Here is a 20933-nt window from a genome sequence, read left to right on the forward strand (position 1 = left end):
ACACACAAAAATAAGCAAAAATACATAGATGCCAGTTGGGTCGGGACAGGGGCAGGGGCAGGGGCAGGGACAGGGGCATGCCACACACCCACACCAACACCAACACATGCACATACAAAAACGCAGCCACTTTGGTGCTAATGCAAATTGCAAATGCCCCTCAACGATACCACCGACGATGACGATGACGTTGCCGCAACGCCAACGCAAGCGCCAACGTCAATTCTGACGCAGAAGCTGACTGCGACGTTGCCGAGACGATGCCTCGTCGCGTTGCCAACAACTCAGCCACTTTATTAGCGTATTTTGCCATGCAACTGTTTATGCGGCACACACTCATACACACACATACCCCTAACACACACACACACACACACACACACTCAATGTGTGGCCACAGTGCCGCACTGCCATCATACACACTGCTGCAGACACACTAGCACACAGCACACAGCACATGGGCGAGGAATTAGTCATTTTGTTGGTTACTTGATGCATAGCAAGGGGAGTATGGAAGCGGGGGTAAGGGGAGTGGGGAGCTTAGGAATGGGACCAACTAGAGGTTGACGATGGCTATGGAGATGAGTTTGGGGATGTGGAGCCATGTGGAGACTGCGGCTAGCTAACAAAAATGGCGCGCAGCTTACAAAATGAACAAGTCAAGGAGCTGGCAGCGGGGCACAAGAAACGACACGGAACGAGCGGAAAGCAAAGCTAGAGTGAGACAGAGTGTCAGAGCGAAGAAGAGTGTCAGAGAGAAGCGTGGGGCATGGTGGAGCGGAGCCCAGAGCGACAACATTTTTTATGCGCTTTTGAGCAAATTAGATTTCCTAATTAAATTTTCTAGTGAAATGCGCATAAATTTCATAAAATTCACTCGGCAGGGGAAGCAGAGAGAGGGTGCGGTGTGTGGGGAAAGCTTTCCTTTTGTACAAGGATAGAAAGAGTGAGGAGCGCGCTCTGTTGTCGCCTTTCATTTTGCAGCCACATTTTGTGCACGCTCTTCTGCAGAGGGTTCTATGAATTCTTTGCACAAGGAAATGTTTCAGATATATTTCAATGATATTGCAAATTATCCAAAACTCTAGTGGCTTGAATATAGCAACGATTCACGGATATATAAGACAAGTACAAATATCGAAAAATTCCACATGCAAACAGCTAAAAAACAGTCAATCCACATTTGCATTATCATTAGATTTGGAAGCGTATCTGAAGCTTCGGCACACACAGGCCGCACATTTTCGTTCTTGTTTGCTTTTTGAATTTTTCGTGCTGACGCAGTTGTCGTCGTCCTTGTCGGCGTCGACTGCGTCGTCGTCTGCTTAAAGTAATTAACTAAGAAAATTTTAATTGCTAATATGTTGTGATGCATGTGTGTGTGTGTGGGTGTTGGCAGGCATGTTGGCATGCTGCGATGCGGGGCGAAACTTTCAAATAAAGCTCCACCTCCACCAAGTGTGTGTGTGTGTGTGTGTGTGTGTGCGTATCTGTGTGAGCTCATTAAAAGTGCGATGGCAGTGCCACAAATTTTGCCGTTGCCTACTTTTGTGAGCCCGAAATTAACTAATTTCTACATTTGTTTATGATAAACATAATTGTTAATTAGTTTTGAGCAGCTCCTCTCTGCCAGTCGGAATAGTAAGGGTTGGTAACGGATTGGCAGCGGGCGAACAAATTATCAATTCTAACTAGTTACTTTAAAGAAAACAACTTGTGCGGGTTAAGAATAAGCCTAAATCATGATCATGAAACTAGCGCTGATACCAATCAGCTGCATCAATATTAAACTGATAAAATAAACACTCAAATACACAGTTCTTTCGAGTTCTCTCTTTTTCTGCGCTAATTGCGGGAATCACTCACTCCATCCTTCCTCTTTTTTTGACGTTTTTCCACCGAATACGTAAATAATTACATGCGGATTTGTGTGTGTGTTTTATTCTCTTGCTGCAATGCATTGGAGCGTAATTTAAGATGCGATTGTTGGCCTTTGCTAACCATTTTCGCGCATTCGAGAGTATTTAGTGGAAATCAAGTCGGCATCGATATGCCTATGCACCATTCATCCATAACTATGCCCATGCCCATGCCCATGCCCATGCCCATGCCCATGCCCATGCCCATAGCGTTCTCCATCCACCAGCAGCATCCACCAGCCGCATCCACATTTTGTGTATTTTGTGGATGGAGAGGAGATGATTCAGTGGATGAGGACTGAGGACTACCCGTCAGCGCTTCACTTGAACAACTCGACAGCAACAACATGCCTCTACTTCATTTTTCATATCGAATTTCAATGCGAATTGGATTTGTTCGAGGTCTGCCCTACCTCTCTCTCTCTCTCTCTCTCTCTGTGTTTGTGTTTTGTTTTCTATACTTTCCAAAATAAAAAAGCCTGTCTCCTGCCTCCTGACTAACTCCTGAAGAGTGGCCCGAACCCGAGCCAGACCGAGTCCCAGACGTGGCACTCCATCTGCACCGTTTACACCGTTTTGCACCGTGTGATTTGTGTGTGTTCCGGGTGCTTCAGCGTTTTATTTGGCCTAAACGCAAACGCATCTTTGGCAGGCATTCAGCATTCAGGCTGAGGCATCTTCAAACCTCGATCGCCGCTAAGTGGCGATTTGCAATTTGGCACTGGGGTAGAAGTGGCCGACTCGTCGGGTTGCCAGTCGCAAGGATCGCAATGCCAGCCTCAACTTTATACATTTTTGTATGCTCGTAATCCTCTGACTGTCAGACATAAAACCCCTGTCAACGCAGCTACCGCGCCTGTCATCTCCCAATCCCAATCGCTTCCTTTGGCCGCTTTCACTTTTACATTTGGATGTCAAGTGGGGTTTTCCTTGGAACCAAAGATGATGTGTGACAATCCCCAACAGCAGCAACAAAAACAACAAAGCGAACAATTGCCGACAAGTGGGAAACTAGATACAATTATTAAATATTTAAAACAACAGAGAAAAAACCACTTAGAGCCGCGCTTCAGCGCCGACTGCCACATGTGTCCGGGGGTCATGGGAGCCTCGTCAACTAATTTGACAAGAATATTGGAGAGGGAAGACGCTGGAAATAGTTGCAGGGGCATGGGGCATGTATGCGGAAATGCTGTGTCTCGATTCATGAGTTTATTCAACTTCAAATGGCATTGCGTGAATGAAAGAAAAAACTACTTGCCAAAGATTTAAAGCAAGTAGAACTTATGTACGATCTGTATTTTATTTCAGGCTCTTTGGCACCCAAGGACTTTGGCATGGAGGGCATGAATGGTTTTGGCGTTGGGCCGAATAGCAAGAAGAAAAAGAAAAAGCGCAGGCACAGCCGCACGATCTTCACCAGCTATCAGCTGGAGAAGCTGGAGGAGGCCTTCAAGGAGGCCCACTACCCGGACGTGTATGCCCGCGAGATGCTCTCGCTGAAGACGGAGCTGCCCGAGGATCGCATACAGGTGAGTCAGACAGGTAACCCGATACGCGGGGCATTGTTCCCTGTACTTTGTACTGTGTGGGCTTTGTCTGTATAGCAGCAGCAGGAGCGACAGAAGCAGCACTGCTGCTATTAATGGGCTTCCTAATGAATTAACGAACTAATTACATCCGCTGAGATGCGAGTAATGTGGAGCTGGCTGGCTGGCTGACTGACTGGCTGGTGTTGGCTGTTGGCAAAACACAAACGCGTCCAAAGAATTTGCATTTCCTCTCTTTCGAAACACTGCTGAGCTGTAGAAGCTCTTTTGTCATCATCTCAGGGTCTCATCATCGTGTTGTTTGGATTTCTCTGCTCTGATTTTTCACACCTCCGGCCGCTTCTGCGTGTATGTGTGTGCAGCGTCATCATGGCATCATGGCTAACCATTTTTAATAAGCAATCAGCGGCAGTGGAGCAGGAGTGTCTCAAGTGCAGCCTCCTCGAAGCGCTTTTGCTCCCCATCTCTTTCAGTCTCTTGCCCGCCTCTCTCTCTCTCTCTCTCTTGCTCTTGCTCTTCCTTTGCTCGCATAGTTGGCATGCTTTAAGGAACATGTCCACAGCATTGCGAACAACGCAAAATCCGGAAATCATTTAACTCAGTCCGCCTCGTAAATGTCAGCTCTGCCGGCCTCGCTCCCGCTGGGCAGGCCAGCCAGGCGACGCCAACAGAGAAAGAGAGCGTGAGAGAGATAGAGAAACAATGAGCGAAAGAGAGACCGAGAGCTATGGTGTAAAAAAAAAAAGAAGAATATTTTCAGCTACGTTTGCGAATTTATAATTAAGCATTTTAATGGCCGTTATTGTTCTAAGTCCCGATACCCCAAACGCCAGTGAGTGTGAGTAAGAGAGAGAGAAAGAGACGGTCCGCAGAGCGAGATGGAGCATCGGGTATCTGTGTGTGTGTGTGTGTGCGTTTTATTGAGTGAACTTCAACGTTGGCAAATTGCCACCCTTAAAAAGTACACCAAAAACTGCTCTACCCCTGTCCATGTTTGATTAGCAGCCGACGAACAAAATCGAAGAAAAAAAGCGACAAAACTCGCGTAATTATGGCGCAATTTCAGTGCCCTGCCCTGCGCGGATTTTGCCCTTTTACCCGCGCCTCGAGTGGCCCACTCAAAGCCACAGAGCCTCAGAGCCACGGAGTCTGGGTCGAACGTCGAACGGGCTCGCAATCGGATAGGCATCGGCAAGAGGCTATGGACTAGACTTGGAAGGAGGTGCGCTGCGCTGCGGTGTGAGTATGAGTCTTTATGCTAATGGCAAGCTCTGCCTCGAGTGCCCAGGCACTTACTCACACAAACCAACCGAAAAGTATATACATATATGTATATCTGGGTATAGCACAGGCAGAGCCTGCGGCTGTGGCGATGGAAATTGCACCAATCGATCGATTAAGTATCGGAATTTTATCAAAATGTTCGATATTGAATTTTTGTTTTCTTTTCCGAAGAATTAACACCTACATATAACTAATTAATACACAAACGTATCGATTAGATGGAGTACGTACTAGCTCCATGTTTGTTCTAAAGGAATCCATTTACTTGGCTTTGGCTCTCGTAGTAATCGGATTTCCTTTCACCATCTGTCTGTCATCTCCGCTAATTAAAACATCTCGTAAGAGCACACAACTGTACATCAGTGGGTACATGCATGTGTAGCTACGCATATGTATGCAATTAACCCACTAAGCCCCAGCTAAGCACCAGCCAGGCAACCAGGCATCCAGATATCCCGCACCCGCACCCGCACCCGCGCCGTGCCACACTTTCCACGATGCCAACTGGCATTCGGCAAATGGTTTTGTTGCCTCTCGCAGTCGCAGTCGCAGTTGCTGTTGCAGTCGCAGTGGAAATTGAATTTCGAGTGTGTAAAATTTTCCAATTATAGACTTTGGAGAGTAGTACACCACCACACACAAACAGAGTCGTGTGTGTTTGTGTGTGTGTGTGTGTAGAGCATTCTGAGTGGGCACTTTGAAGGAGCTTTTTGCCTTTGGCTTGCTTGGAGGCCCATGAAGCGTTGCTAAAAGCGAGTCCAATTAGTAGCATTACTACTAACACTTCAATTTTGGCCAGAGAGTGGGAAAGAGAGAGCGTGGGCACTACCACTACCACTTCCACTTCCATTTCCATTTCCACTTTCATTTCCACTGCTTGTGGCCATCTCTCTGTCTCTGTCTATGTCTGGTTGGCTGGGGCAATAACGGCAATAGTCATCAAGAGCAGCAGCAGCAGCAGCAACAAGGAGCAGGAGACGCACAACTGGCTGAGGCAATGGCGCCAAAGTACGGCCATTTTGTGTGTACAGCTGATGAGGGTCATGGCGGTGGGAGAGGGGTGTTTGAGTGGCATGGGGCATGTTAGTTGTAGACCAGACCAGAGATAGAACGAGAGCTTGGGGGTGCAAAGAGAAGAGCGTAAATTTGCATTTAACGTTGTTTGCGGTGCCCACAAATGGAGTAAGTCCCTTGCTCTCTCTCTCTCGAACACACACACACACACACACACACAGCTGACAGCTGCACAGTGGGGCAGGACAGCAGGACTCAACAGTTAGACAGCCACAAAATACTCGAAAAAGACCCAAACAACCGCAAAACGATGCAAAAGAAGAACGAACTCGAAGCGAAAGATGCAAAGGAATAACGGCAAGGACCTACACACACACACACACATTCATGTGCGTAAGTAAGTGTGAATGTACATGTGCGTGGCCTGCAAGTGTCATTGAAACTAACGGCACTATTTACCAGTGTATGTGGCTGTGGCTGTGTGCGTGAGTCCAAGTTAAGTTTGAGTAAAAAAAGGGCTTAGGAAATTTTGCTTTTGGCTGGCAAATACGGCGCCCAACAACTAACAACAGAACAACCGCACACACAATGACACGCATACATACAGACAGTGACACATACACAGAGAGACACACACACACACACACACAGGCACCGAGCACTAAGAGTAAGCCAAAGTTCGCTTGTCGTCCTCGTCGTCAGCATCGAATGCGTTGCATATTTTCAGGCACTTAAGCTATTTTCATGAAATGTGCACAACACACACACACACACACATGCAGATTACCCTTGACACCTCCCAAAGCCACAACCCACACACACACACACACTCAGACACTTTCGCACCCGTTTGCTTGCTTGCTATTTGGGGCCCAAAATAAAAGCAAAAACCCAAAACCGAAGCTCGAACCACGAACCGAAAGAGGGAACGCAAAAGCACTACCCGACTACAAGTACACACTCGGTATTGATTTTAATTGAAAAATTGTTAATTTTCCATGCCACTAGCAGTGGCTGCCACTACCACGCCCACTCACACTCACCCACAAGCTCGCCTACTGAACAACAGCTAGGACCTTCCTGAGCCACGAAGCCGTCGCGACGGTCGGTGTGGGTTCTCCTTCTCCTCCTCGGTAACTTTGCGAAGAGAACTTTTTGTGCTGCCAATTTCGTCTTCGTGTGAGTGAGTGATGCTGTGTGTGTGTGTGTGTGTAAATGAGTGTGCAAGTGAGTGTGTGAGTGCTTGTGTTTGCATGAGTATGTGTGCCTCGACTGTGTTTTGTGTCTGGGCAATTACACGTTTCTGTGTGAATAAATTTGCAACCCCGAAGCAGAAATGAATGAATTTCAGAGCTGAAAAAGTGTTCATTCGTTCGAAGGGAATAGTATTTTCGATTCCAAAATGCATCAGCAATATATATATATATATATGAAAGAGTTCCGTAGTTTTTACTCTCTTTGCTGTACGCAAATCACTTGACATAGAAATCTTTTTGGATCATTATGTTAGGTCAGGCATTAGTTGTGGATTTAGTTGAGCCCTTTTTTAATCGAAACTAGCATTGAAATCTTGGAATCGTTTTCTTGATAGGGTTTTCTTTTTCTTCCCCCGTGTGGCCATTTCCAATCCCATAAGAATGGTCAGTGCCCACAAGTTCTACGAAACTAATTTACTCAAGTGTCGACGCGTCCAAGTGAACAATGTCTCGATAGAGAGTCAGAGTCGGCTCTGAATGAAGCGCGGCCTGGGACTCGGACTCGGTCAAAATGTGCAAGCGTCATTGGAGCTGGTCGTTGGAGTAGCTGCGGCCCGATTGGCAGTTCCCCCAACCCATGCGGTGGTTGCCTGGGAACCAAAAGCGATCCAAGACACAGAGCACAAGTCGCAGAGCAAATTCCAGTTCCAGGGCCCCCGATCGCGCGTCAGAGCAGTCGATGGCAGTGGAGCAGACTTGTGGCAGACAAGTCGACTCGCCGATGCTGCCACTTGACGCAATGCCGTCTGCCTCCACATCGCTGGCGATCGTGTTACCTACCTCTCTCCTCTCTCCACTCTTCACTGTTCTGTGTTCTGGGGTTCCGAGACATTTTCTCAGGCCGCGGATGATCGTGGAACTTCTTCATTTTGTTGACTCTGCGCCGAGTACCAATTCGCTTAAAATGGTATCAGTTCTAAGAAAAATATTATTTTTTTATAATTTCTGGAGTGCGTTAATCTGTTGGAGCAGACGCGGTGCAGTTCGATCGTTTCGGGTTGTGCATAATCACGACGACTCTTCGACTCGACATTGACTTGGACTTGGTGTTGGAGTTGAGGTTGGACCTCAACCGACCGCGGGTACCCCTTTTGTTGAGTGAAAACAGACGCAGGAGAATCCATCGAGTTGCAGTCTGGAGTGCGATCTCTCTCTCTCTCTCTCTCTCTCTGTCTCTTTTTCCCCTTTCGCTCCGCTTGCCACACACTCTCTTGGTGTTGACGTGCCCCGCCGCACAAAATGAAACGTCAATTTCAAGAGTTTTTCTTGGTAATAATTAGTAGCTGAGGTGGGCATTTAAATACTCGTCGTATTCCATTTTTTTTTTTTGTATGTTACTGCTGCTCCGGGTTCTCGTTCTCCTCCTTTTGGCGGTATTCCTCGTATTTGTGTGTAAAAATAAAGCACACTCCAGCGTGGCCAGCCACGCAGCCAGCAGCCAGCAGCCAAATAATAATGCATATAATTGCGTTTTAAGTAGTTGCTGACGATGCGGCACCGCCGTATTGTGTTACCTTCGCCCGGCGATGTCAACCCCGACATCATATGGGTATGGAATCATTGGTGGGGAGAGTGGATTTTAATTTTCCACACTTGAGGTTTCCAGGAAAATGAAACGGAAACGTGTACAGCAAGTGGGTGGCTTCTGTATAGAGAGGAAAAGAGTTCTCTTCTCTATTTGATTGACAACAAAAAAAAGGGATAGAAATGATGGATTAATGTGGAATTTCGGGGAACAATCCCAAAATGATTTGGCAAAACTTTGCACACATTATTCAGTTCTTATCAATTTAATCATTACCAAAGCTCGAATTGCGATAAACTTGCATTTAAGTCGAGTAATTCAGTGTCTCAATAATTATGGCATTATAATATTAGTTAACAATTATGATTTGCTTTGTTGTATTTGTTAATAATTTCATTGAATATTGTTATCTATCACAGCAGTTATCATCATTTATTTGATCATCTGTCTTGGGATGTAATCCCCCAAAGTTCGCTTTGACAGGCAGTTAGTTCGGTGGGAGTGGTTTGCAGGGGAGTGTTTTCCCCGAAGAACACATGTAAAAGTCAATGGGAACAATGTGCCACTGTGGTTTGGCCCAAGTCCCCGGCAAACACGCATCCCCGAGGGAGGGTTTGAGCCAACGTTCCGTGTAGCGGGTAACGGGTAACGGGTACCGGGGGTGGATGCTGCAAGTGCGTTGTGGCACGTTACTTTCTGGCAGGAAGGGGCCGTTGATGTTGCGATGACACGTGTAAGTGCAGCCACATTGTCGCAATTACACTTATTGCTCGCCAGTGATGGCTGGGGGGAGGACAGGCTACAGGCCGCCCGCTTGGGTGGACGTGTAGATGGACCTTGCCTTGTCCTGATGCTGTTATTAATTTGCTGCGTTTTGTTTGTTGTTTATTTCGAGTGGGATTTGCCTTGGCCTCTGCATTTCTATTTTTTGTTTCCCCCGCTGCCCACCCACAGTGCGGAAACGTGACCTCGGCTGGTTTTCCCTCTGGCTGGTAATGATTTCTCTTCCACCCAGCACACGGCACGCACTCCATCCCATCAGCATCATCAGCATCATCATCATCAGCCACAACATCCTTTTGCTTTATCCTTGTCATATCGTGGTGGACTTATTAGCGCAAAATGAGCACCAGATCTCCAAATTTTTTCAGACACATTGGTTGGATTTTGTTGTTTGTCGTTGTCTGTTTCCCCCTCATTGCTACTAGTGCACGTTCGTTTTTTATGTACGTGTCTTGAAGTGGGAAAGTAGCTTGTTAAACACTTAACGCGTTCCATTGGCAGTGGGGTCTCTGTCTCTGTCTGTCTGTGTATCTGTCATTGGCCACTAGAGTGGAAGAGCAATGGAACGGAGCAAAGCGAAGCGAAGCGGAGCGGGCGCTCAATTAGAAATCGATTGCGGCAGCAATTAGCCGATAGCCAGGTTGAGTCATTGATGGGAAATTTGTATCTATCGGAAATGCAACCCCACTTGCTCCACATTCCATTCTCATATTTGATGGAAGATAACATTAAACATTAATGAAATTATGGCTGCTGCTATTATGGAACAACTTCAACGACAATGTATAAGTATAATAATCCCTTAATAATAATCCTGGTAAAGTGCAAACAGTCCTTTTCTTATTTAGTTATAGTTAAAGTTACTTTACTACAGCGATTCGAGTTAAAATTGAGACTAGTCTAAAGAAGAAAACAGGAAAACGTTGGCGATAATTGAAACACTTTTCCCTGTTAAGCCAAGTCAAAACTCATCAAACAATTAGGCAGCAACGTCTAACGATTTGTTGGCCAAAGTGCTGTCATCATCCAATCCAAATCCAAATCCAAATCATTTCCAATCCCCATTCAGTCTTCAGCCCAATTGGAATCCAAATCCAAGGAAGAGGGCAATCTGCTGGATCCGCCACTGAATGAAGCCTATTATCGCGTTTTCAAAGGCGTAATTATCGCATGACAATCAAAACGGAATGTGTTATATTTGTGTATTTACTAAATAAACATTATCGTTGATCGTACAGATTGGGCAACCCAAAAGCCAGCCACAGCCACAGCCCTAGCCCAGTACAATTCAATTCAATTCAATCCAAATTCCAGCTCCCACACAACGAACTCGTTTTTCGATTGGACTCATCGACTCAGGCGAGAGAAGGAGAGCCGCCAGAGTGTTTGTACATTGGAAAATTAGTCATTTGGAAACTCTTTTTGTGGTTGTTGTTGTCTATGGATTTCCTGTATACTCTGCGCTTGAGAATTAGAGCTTAGGCTTTAAATTCATTTGGGAATTTCAACCCAAAAGTTGGATCAGCGAATGATTTTTGGAACAGCTAATAATCTTTTTCTATCAAAATTCTTTGCTAAAAACACACGAAATTCTGCATCATCCTAAGAGATTCCAGTGCATAAAGTTCTTCCCATGGAGCTTACCCTGTAGAATCTTTCAGATTGTAATTACATCTAACCAATACACGATGGCTATGAATACACGATGGCACAGCCATAAACGACAAACTGTTGGCCATATACGGTCCGTCGCTCGACACTGCCACACTCCGCAGTGCATTCAACTCGGAATGATTTGAAGAGCCGACTAAAGGGGGAGAAGGTGTAGGAGTAGTGGGAGGAAATGGGTTAGTGCGATGGAGGATGTCCGATGACTCACAAGCTCTAATAACGAGCATGAATCGCCGCGATCAGTCTAATTTGGCGACTGACAGCAATGGCAAATTCTGGTTAATTTGCGGCCAAAGCCTTTCACTTTTTTTCTGCCTCTGAGTGCTCAACAATGGGAATAGAGGAATGGAATACACTCGCGCACACACACTGAGCTGTGCGGCTGGGGCTGGGGCTGGGGCTGGGGGAAATATAATTAAAAAGGTGTTATTATATTTTCACGCCTCGACTGCGCGGAAAAGTCAACAGACAGACAGACAGACAGAGAGACAGAAAGTGCTGGGATGGCGACTACTACGCGTACTATGAGGACGGGTACGAGTGCCCGCAGACGAAACAAAAAACGTCAACGACTCCGACAAATTATTTGCAGAATCATCAAATTAAAGGTTTGATGTTGATTTCAACAAGCTCCCCGCAGCACGGGCGGGCCAGCAGAAGGGGCAGGGGACAGACCCTCGCTGGAGAAGCGACTGCATATATATTTCTCTATATAAGTATATATATATATATATATATATTGAAAAACTGAATAGTCATGCCATGCACCGGTCCCAGCAGCCCTCGAGTGTCTGTATAATTTTCGTTCGTTCTCTCGAATTGGCTGTCATAAGTTTTGAGTAGAAAATTGGTGTGCAACCAGCAACCAGCAACCAGCAACAGCAACAAATCCGATTTCAGCCGTCTGACAAAGCAAACACAGTATTCTCCATCTCCATCTCGTTCTTCTACTCCTTCTTGTTGTTTTTGTTATTCTCCTTGCCGTTAACGTCAAGTGTGGCAGCGTAGCCAAAGGATTTCTTGATTGCGATAATGAGTTATACTTAATTTTCTTGCACCAAAAGCAAGAGCCTGACAAAAAAAAACCCCGAAAACCCAATTGAAACAGAACGGCCACTTGAGTTGTGGCAGTGGCAGCCGAGGCCAAGGGATCTGCGATCTGCATAAATGGAAAAAGAGAAAGATCTCTGCCACGAATGAATCGATGCTTATAGAGATGCAATCATGATTAACAACGACAGGACGGTGGAGCTTAAAGAGCAGTTAGTAAGATGTCTTAAGGTTTTGCATTGCATACCCATAAAATCAGTTTCTGGAGAGCAAGTAGATCGATAGTTCTAATGTCAGTCTTTCCTTTGGGAAATTAGTTCACAGTTAAGCGGACAAATCGCTTCTTCCTCCACAGCAGAAGGAGTTTATACTTGTTTATATTTACTAATATAATATATTCATATAACTAGTGTGCCCTCCAGCTTAGTTGCTTCACTCCACAGTAACCATTAGGCTGTTCCTTTTGAGAGTTAGAGCGAGAGAGCGTGGCACAGGCCAACTAATTTCCTGTCTGCCGTTGTGTCCATTTGTTAAAAAAGCAAAGCGAAATTTTGACAGTTTCATTGTTTGCAGTAGCCATTAGGAGAGGCGGCCTCTGAAAGGGTTGACTGGACGTAGGTACGAGTAGATGGGGGTCAAAAATTAGGCGCGGCCGTTATTCAATTAGAGCAAATAGTTGCCCCGACCCCGGGACTTGGACTTGGACTTGGTCGAAGTCCGTCGTATTGGATGGGGTAACTCGTTCCTTGATTGATGGTCATTCATGGCTGGATGCCATTGATTGATGGCAAACGTAACTTGCTCTCCTTGGGGAACCTGTTTACATCTGCCCTCCTCCTTAGCAGCAATCCACTGGTTCTGCCCAACAACTAATCCACACTTTCATCTCGCTGTCTCGCTGTCTCGCTGTCTGTGAGCATATTTTTCAATTATTTCTAAGCTCCGCGCACAAGCGGCTACACAGAAACTGAAACTGAAACAGCAGCAGAAGATACAGCAGATACAGCAGATATAATTGACATTATAAATCCCATTTCACGCTAATTTGCAACAACAAGTGGCGCGATGGTGGGTGGAGGATGGAGGGTGCTATTCGTGTATATTGGTGGCTCAAAGGAAACTGCGGTTTCACGTTTTGGCTTTGCCAACTGCTGATTACTGGCGGACACACACACACACACACACACACACACAAAAATGGATGTGAGAAAGGGAAAAGGGCAGGGCATTCTCATTGAATGAAGTGGAATGGTCCCATTCCGACTGTTGAAATTTTACAGGAAAATGCGAGCATTTTACAATCTGAGCTTCCTGCCAGGTCCCAGTGGGATTTCGGGAGTGTGGGGATGGGCGGGGTGGCTAAGCAGGCAAACAAAACACTTACCCGGAAATAAAAATTAAACGGGGGAAAAACATTTTGAGAAAATTAATTTTATAGATTAGAAACATTCATTGTTGAATGGGTGGGTGGCTGTGTGGCTGTGTGGCTGGTTGACTGTTCCTCTGTGTCTGCTTCTGTGGCAGGGGCGTGGACGCACTCGAACCGGGGCAATGAGCCTTGTCATCTGCCCCGGACCGGCACTCCAGTTTACCCTCATCCCACACTCCATTCAGATGGGTACTCCCACCTGCAGGCGTAATTGAGGAATTGTCAGCGAATTATGGTCGGATAATGGGGCAACTCCGCACTGGAGCTGCTGCAGGGGCAGGCAGGGGATGCAGCCGGTCACAGCGTGATCCAGACTTTTTTATATGGCACAGTCGGAGCTGCCAACTTAACCCGCAAAAGTTGTGCACTTTATCAACTGTTGCAATTCGAGGGCGTGGCGCCACGCGGCGTCGCCTGCATGCGTTTGACACTTCAATTGGTTTGTCGCGCCTCACACAAGCGAAACAGGCAGCGGCCACGGCAACAGAAGACCCTGGCCATCGATGGAGGATGCCAATCCGAAACGGGAGTACCCTATAGGAGAGATCGAAGGACATTCCTTTGCTGCCCTAAAAAGAGATCAAATATGCTGCTATATTTATTCATGGGAATATCCTGGAATGGGCAACTCTTTTTGCATTAAATGTGTAATTTTTTTTTTTATTTCTGCACGCCCAATCCATCCAACAAAACCAACGATGTGCAGGGCATACTCTTCAGATACATAACTGCCAGTTGGAGACGAGTTTGTGGGGTGTTCTATTAGTTTCTAGGGGTGGTGTCAGGTAGGCGTGACATGGCGCCCAAGTCCCAGTCCCAGTCCCAGTCCCTGTCCCTCTCCCGCTCGCTTTTGGTCTGGCTTCGACTGGCTTGTGGCACACGCAAATCAGACAATTTGTATCCAGCGGTGAATATAATTGAAAAATGATTGGTTTACCATTAATGAAAATGATGATGACAACGACAACGACAACGACAACGCCAACAACGACATTGATGTTGATGTTGATGTTGATTTTGACTGCTGTCAATGACAGGCACCTGCAGTTGTGTCTTCGTTTGTTGGGTCAATCGGCCATCGACTGCCGCCTCGATAAGAGCTATGACTATGGCGATGATAATGATGTTAAAGCATCGAGTCTTTTGTCACTTCTTCACTGAACATCTCCCTCTCTTTCTCTGATCACAGAGACAATTATTTGTGATTTATTTATGTTAAAAGAACCTTTACATTGGGAAAGAATATTTCATAATTTAAATATAGGAAAATAAAGGAATAAAGTCTCTTCAACCCAAATCTGGCTTTGGCCAATTTTGATTCGTTTAGAGCTTTGGTCAAGGTCTCTGACCACTTTAAGTTGATTCCCAGCACCCATCCCACTTGACTCCCCTCCACTCGTTTCATAATCTGTGTCAGATGCTGGGGCACAACTCGATTCACTTTCCGCATAGAGGCACGTTCATTGAGGAATTTCTATTTGGCCCAGCTCGGGGAGCAGCAGGAACTCCACATTGTTGGCGTTTAGGACTTATTAACATTAAATCGCTTTCGCAGAGCAGCAGCAGGCAGGCGGCGCCTGTCGCCTCAAATTGGAAATTCCTTCATTAATTCTAATAAGATTATTAGTTGCCGCCCGTCCGTGTGCGAATGTCCGCACGCAAAGCCCGAGAGGGATGGTCTGATAATGATGATCAAATAATTTTGTTCGCTTCGACGTCGGTTCGGGATTTGTATTTTGACACCTCAAAGTCAACTCCAATCAGCGGCAAATCGTTCGCGATCCTATGTCGGCCGCAGGATAATGGTTATTATCCGGGGGTACTTGCGGTCGGCTGCTGCCCGACCAACCGACCGAGCGGTCCTGTGAAATTCACAAACAGAAAGTTGCCCCGGAAACCTCCCCCGCGTTTCACATATCCAGAGCGGAGCAGAGCGGACGCTCGAGTAAATCCAATAAGCATAAGTGTGCTCCGTGCAAGTCCCGCGAGACCCGATACCCGACACAGCACAGCCCTGAGACGAAGCCCATTGAGTGCGAAATGAATGAAATTAGCGCGCGTTAATCATAAACAAACTGATGATTCCGAGTAGAAATGTTCGTGGGTACGGCTTGAGGGTGCGACGATGATGATAATGGTTTCCCGGAGCAACCCTTTGCAGAGCTGAGCAGAGCAGAGCAGAAACCCTCCACAAATGGTGTGTTCGCGGGAAAACAAAGCGACGACATAACGAGGCAAAACAAACAAACAAATTGCAACAGTTCTCACAGTCACTGTGAGTGTGGGATGCGCATACGGAAGTCCCCCCGTATCTGTCCTGGCTGCGCTGATGAGCAAAATGCAAACGGGCAACCTGCTGCGACGGCACGCGTTCGTTCACTCGCTCTCTCTCTCTCTCTTTCCCTCTCTCTCTCTCTCTGAGCCCCTTGCACTTGCCAATTTGATGATAACTACTCAACTGGGAAACCCGAATCAGTGCCACATCCTGTGACGTCCTGCAAAGCTGCTTCGCGGCTTGTCTCAAGCTGGGTGCCACTTGCCCGTTGTGGGTGCGCACTGAGTGTGCTTGGGATTGGATTGGGTTGGCTGGGGGATGGAGGCCATTCGGATGGGATTTATGTGTTTTGTTGTGCGAACGGCAATGGCGCTGACACTGTACGCGATCGGTGTAGTTCGAGTAGACTTAAAGATCTACTAAATGTACGCAGCAAAGACTGAAAAATCATTTAAAAACGCGAGCAACTACTAAGATCTATACTATCTGCTTATTTGGGAGACTTTAAGCTGATTCTCCATGCAGAGTTATTGGAAAGCAAAGACTGAGAATCAATGAACTCGAGGGGATCCTAACTTAAAGGACCGCCTGCCAGCTAGCAACAATTTGTGTCTAAAAATTATCAAGAAAATTAATGGAAATGAATTAGTTTTTGTTTGTTTATCTTCAAAGATATTCATCATAGTTTAATGGAATAAAGAAATCAAAATCTCCTAGCCCTTGGCGCTTTTCTATGGCAGTTCCATTTCAAGTTCAATTTGATTTATTGCCCTGACAATTGCCCAGAAGTACTGCCATTCGATTAGTTAATGCGCCAACTAATCGCAATGTAAACATTGCACAATTATTTAAGTCGACTTTTGGCATTGTCTAGCCACACGAAGTGCGGCCCCCGCCCCCGCAGCATGGTCTCTGGCTAAGTTCCACCCCCTTGAGTGTACGCTCTCTGGCAGCGCGTAATTAGAAAATCGGCCCATTAATCATGATGCATTTAAAACATCATTTGAGTGTAATTAATAGTTCAGCATTTGGCAGCGGCAGTGGCAGCGTCCAATGTCAAGTAAAGGTCATTAATATGACGCGACTGTACGAGTCGCGGCGAGTGCGACTGACTCCAAAGTCAAGCCTTTAGTTCCGTTCGTTGAAATTACTCGCGAGACTGAAACCAAAACACCAACAACAACAGCAACAAAAGCGCCAACATTTCGCATTTACATTTCTTAATCCGCAAAGCTCCATGAAAAAAGCCCCCTCCCCCATGTCACTCTCGCGCTCTCCCACTCTCTCCCTATCTCTCTTTGGGCTTTGAATGAATGAAACAAATGCTCAAATGGAAGCTGGAAATTGAAGAAAGAAAACGGCACAAAAAAAAAGACAGAGAAAAGGGTGAAGAAAAAAGCAAACAAATTCCGCGAATGTCAATTGAATATTGCATATAAAGTGCGGGATGTCGTTATGAAATTTCCACACGCTTCGAATGGCTGACTGACAGTCTCTGACTCCCTCCCGCACTCAGTCCAGCACTCCACTCACTCCCGCACTCACTACCTCGTTCGAGTTGATGAAGTAAACCAATAAAGGCCGCATGCCGCCGCACACAACCTCAAAGCCAGGCCAAATCCTCTCAAACATGCAGACAGACAGACACACATGGAGAGCTGCAATCCCAATGCAATTCTCATGCACATGTCACCTGAAAAGGACGAGCAGTCCTGCGAGCTGCATATGCAATTTGCGCAATTTTGCAGCACCAGTGAGCAAATATTTGAGCCTTTCCCCTCGCACCGCCTTGCTGGTGGCAATCGCCGTGTCCCACGGCCCATGCGGGCACCGCAACTGCCAATCGAAATCCTTTACCCGTACCTAGACCGCTGCCCATTGAGAATCTTTGATTGGTTACCAATATTTTAATTATGGCCAAGACTGGGAGGGAGGCGGACTGCGGCCTGCGGGCCTTACCTTTTGTTGAAGTGCAGCCGCTTGGGTGAAATTCGGGAAATTGGTTTGACAATTGCGGCGGGAATGGGTTAAGGAGCTCGCAGGTCGCTTCTGGCAGATGGGGAAACACTCGTCAGTTATGGCAGCAAGCGTAACGTACCCGAAAGACATTGCAAAGTAAACAATGGAATGGCAAGGGTAACCACAAAGTATCATTCATCCATTGGGCACTTCTCCATCAATATAGCAGGCGAAGTGCTGTCCAGTCTCCCGAGCGAACTGTGACCTCATCATCGTTCAATTTGGCTGGCCAGAAGGTTTATAGTTCGATAAATCAAAAGCGTTTCCACCCGCCCAGCCAGACAGCCCAGAGAAGTGGGCGTGCCAGTGTCTCCGAGTGGCAGTCGCTAGGCGGCATCTTCAGTTTCGGTACATAAAAATGTCCACAAAAAGTCCACCACTGTCCGGAGTCCAGTGTCCAGTGTCCAGTGTCCAGTGTACACCCCCTTCAGGCATTCATGCATCAGGCATCCTTCCTCTACATCTCCCACTCGCACTCTCGGATAATAATAAATTTTCAATCAGCAAATTGATGTCGTGATTCCCAACGTATTGGCAACCCGAATAGGAATTGGAATCGAAGTTGAAATGGGAATAGGAAAGGCAATGGTCCACTCGCAGTAATCATTTAGCACAGCAGATTGTCCAGGCTGTTATCTATATTAAAATGGTTGTCATTATCTGGTGCTCCCCTGCCCCCGGTTTTGCGGTGGTTGGCAAATCACATTAAGTAACCCAAATGTCGTATCAATGGATTAAAATGGTGATTAAGTTGTTGGACTCCCCAATCCAATCCATTCAATCCACTTGCTGTGCGGAGAGTTCTGCGATAATTAAGTTATGTTCAAGATGAACCCAATATTTTGAAGCATTCGAAATGGAAATTGCAGCAGCCTCAATTGGTTTGATTTACCCTTCGCAATCCGCTCCATCAAAATGGGTGGAACCTATCTAGGTATCCACCACACGTACTCGTATCTACGACAGAGTTTCGGTTATCGGCAAATTTCCGTTTTGGAAATTTATGGCATTTCCCTCTTTGATTTCCGCACTCAAAATGGACGCCAGCCCAGACCAGAGCAGCCCTAGCATGGTATCATAATGACGATTGAATCTGGATGATGGCCTGTGATGGGATGTTGTTTCTGTTTTCCCGTAACGGAATGGGGCGAAACATAAAGGGGCTGTGACAGGGGACGGGAGGGGTTTGAGCTGGGCTCCAAATTGCAAAATGATATAATTCAATGAGAGTTGATTAAATTATCAGAGCTGCCGGGGCAGGGCTACCGGATGGTTGGATGGTTGGACTGGTTGGACTGGTGGCTGCTGGCTGGCTGCCTCCTGGTGGCTAGGAGCATCGTTGACACTCGCTCTCGCCCGCTCCCTTTCCCTCTATCTATCTGTCTCTCTTCCCGTGTCTGGCTGTGACTCTGGCTGTGGCCCTACAAGGCGGACGTTGCTGTGTGCCTTGTTAATGAAATTTTCCGCTCCTTTGGCAGTTGCAGCATCTCCTACCTTTGGGTATCTGTGAGTATCTGGATCTATGTGTGTGTGTGTGTGTGTGTACCTGCATTGTTTCCATGCGAGTATCTGTGTGTGTGCCTGCTATTTATTATTGCAAAATGTTGCTATTGCTTCTGCTTCTGCTGCTGCTGCTGCTGCTGCTGCTGTGTCTTTTGTCTGTTGTTGCAACTGATGATGATGACGTTGACGTTGCATGATGAAATAACAAACCGGATTAATTTGATTTCGTAGGCAGCCCAGGCACAGGCACAGTCCCAGGGCAAAGCGCAGGCCATGGCCCAAGTGCACAGTTGAAGCCAAAGTCGAAGCCAAAGCCAAAGCTAAATCCGTTGCCGGAGCAGATTAGTGCAGCAGCGAGGATGTGTCTCTTTGTTTCTGGCCCCACTCTGTGTCCCTGTGTCTCAGTGTGTGCTCAAATTAATTTGACATCAGTTGGCAGCACTCCCGAGAACAGTGGCAGGCAATTTCAGGACTCACTGTGCTTGCACTGTTTGCAGAATCTCATCTTTAATCGGAGTTGTTCAGCCGGAAAGCGCTCCACGCTCCAAGCTCCACGCTCCATGCTCCTCCTCCTCGCAAATACTCGAGAGATCCCTACGGTGAGTCACGCTCACGACAGTGCGTTGCATGACAGTAAGCTCAGGGGAGGAATGGATTTGCGTTTCCTTCAATACAATTGACAAAAAACTTAATTTTTTGTTGTGGTTTTCTTCTGCTTGTTTCATAGTTATGCCGCGCACTGTACAACCGAAAGTTGGCTTTGTTCGTGAGCTCCGACAGGCGGCGGCACTTTGCCAAATTCCGGCAAAAGTTGTAAATTTCCTGGGCTGCAACGGAACGCACTGAGTGGCTCCCTTCTCCCCCTGGCTACACCCTCCTCTCCGTTCCATTTGAATTTCGGGGCTGCCAATTGCTCATGCAAGCCGATTTATGAGTATTCCGTGAGCCAAGGATGACTCCTGCTCTCTCTCCTCCCAGAACTGGCGACACAACCAAAAGCCAAACCACTTTATCTTTGCTTTTTTGAGAGGAAGGAGAGTGCCGTGCCACGCCCAGTCGTCCACTTAACCCGCGCACGATTTGTTGCGATTTGTTCAATCCGTGTGAAAAGGAATTGGGACTGTGGACTGTGTCTTGGACTTGGACTCGACTCTTGGCTCGTGCCATGCCAGTGGAATTTCCAGCAAAAATGTCGCCACAATGGCACCCGCAAGGCGAGGCAAGTCAGGATCCCTGCCTCTGCTGCTGCTGCTGCTGCTGCTGCCACTCTGACGCCCCCTGCTTTGCATATTTTGCTTTTTTATTATAAATTTTCATTCTGGACGAGGAGGCAGCCACTTCAGTGAGCTCTCGTCCTTCGTCGAACCCATTTTGCCGGGCAATCTTTACTCCCCGCTACAGGGACTGTGTCTGCTCCCTGCTCCCTGCTCCCTGGTCTCTGGTCCGGCTCCCCCTTTTCGTACATGACTAATAGCAGAACTAAACGATTTGATGGACCAGAAAAATGATGACTTCTTTTTCGGTGCAGGAGCAGGAGCAAGAGAATGGGGCAGGATGGGTTTTTCGAGGGTTGCAAAGTCCCTTCTCGAGTTAAATCCTTTTGCCCGAATCTCTCTCGCTCTCGTGTGTGTGTGTGTGTGTGTGTGTGTGTGTGT

The 20933-nt window shown here is 46.8% G+C and overlaps 1 protein-coding gene across 2 annotated transcripts in view; it reads left to right on the top strand.

The window, feature by feature from the left end:
- The window catches only part of LOC117581470 (homeotic protein ocelliless), a 37521-nt gene that overhangs the window by 12688 nt on the left and 3900 nt on the right, over nucleotides 1–20933 (top strand). For both annotated transcript variants that reach the window (XM_034268706.1, XM_034268707.1), the window contains exon 3: nucleotides 3231–3451. In XM_034268706.1, the coding sequence (XP_034124597.1) occupies nucleotides 3231–3451 (221 nt within the window). The remainder of the gene's footprint in view (nucleotides 1–3230; nucleotides 3452–20933) is intronic.

Source organism: Drosophila guanche, unplaced genomic scaffold (assembly GCF_900245975.1).
Source record: "Drosophila guanche unplaced genomic scaffold, DGUA_6, whole genome shotgun sequence".
Taxonomy (NCBI): domain Eukaryota; kingdom Metazoa; phylum Arthropoda; class Insecta; order Diptera; family Drosophilidae; genus Drosophila; species Drosophila guanche.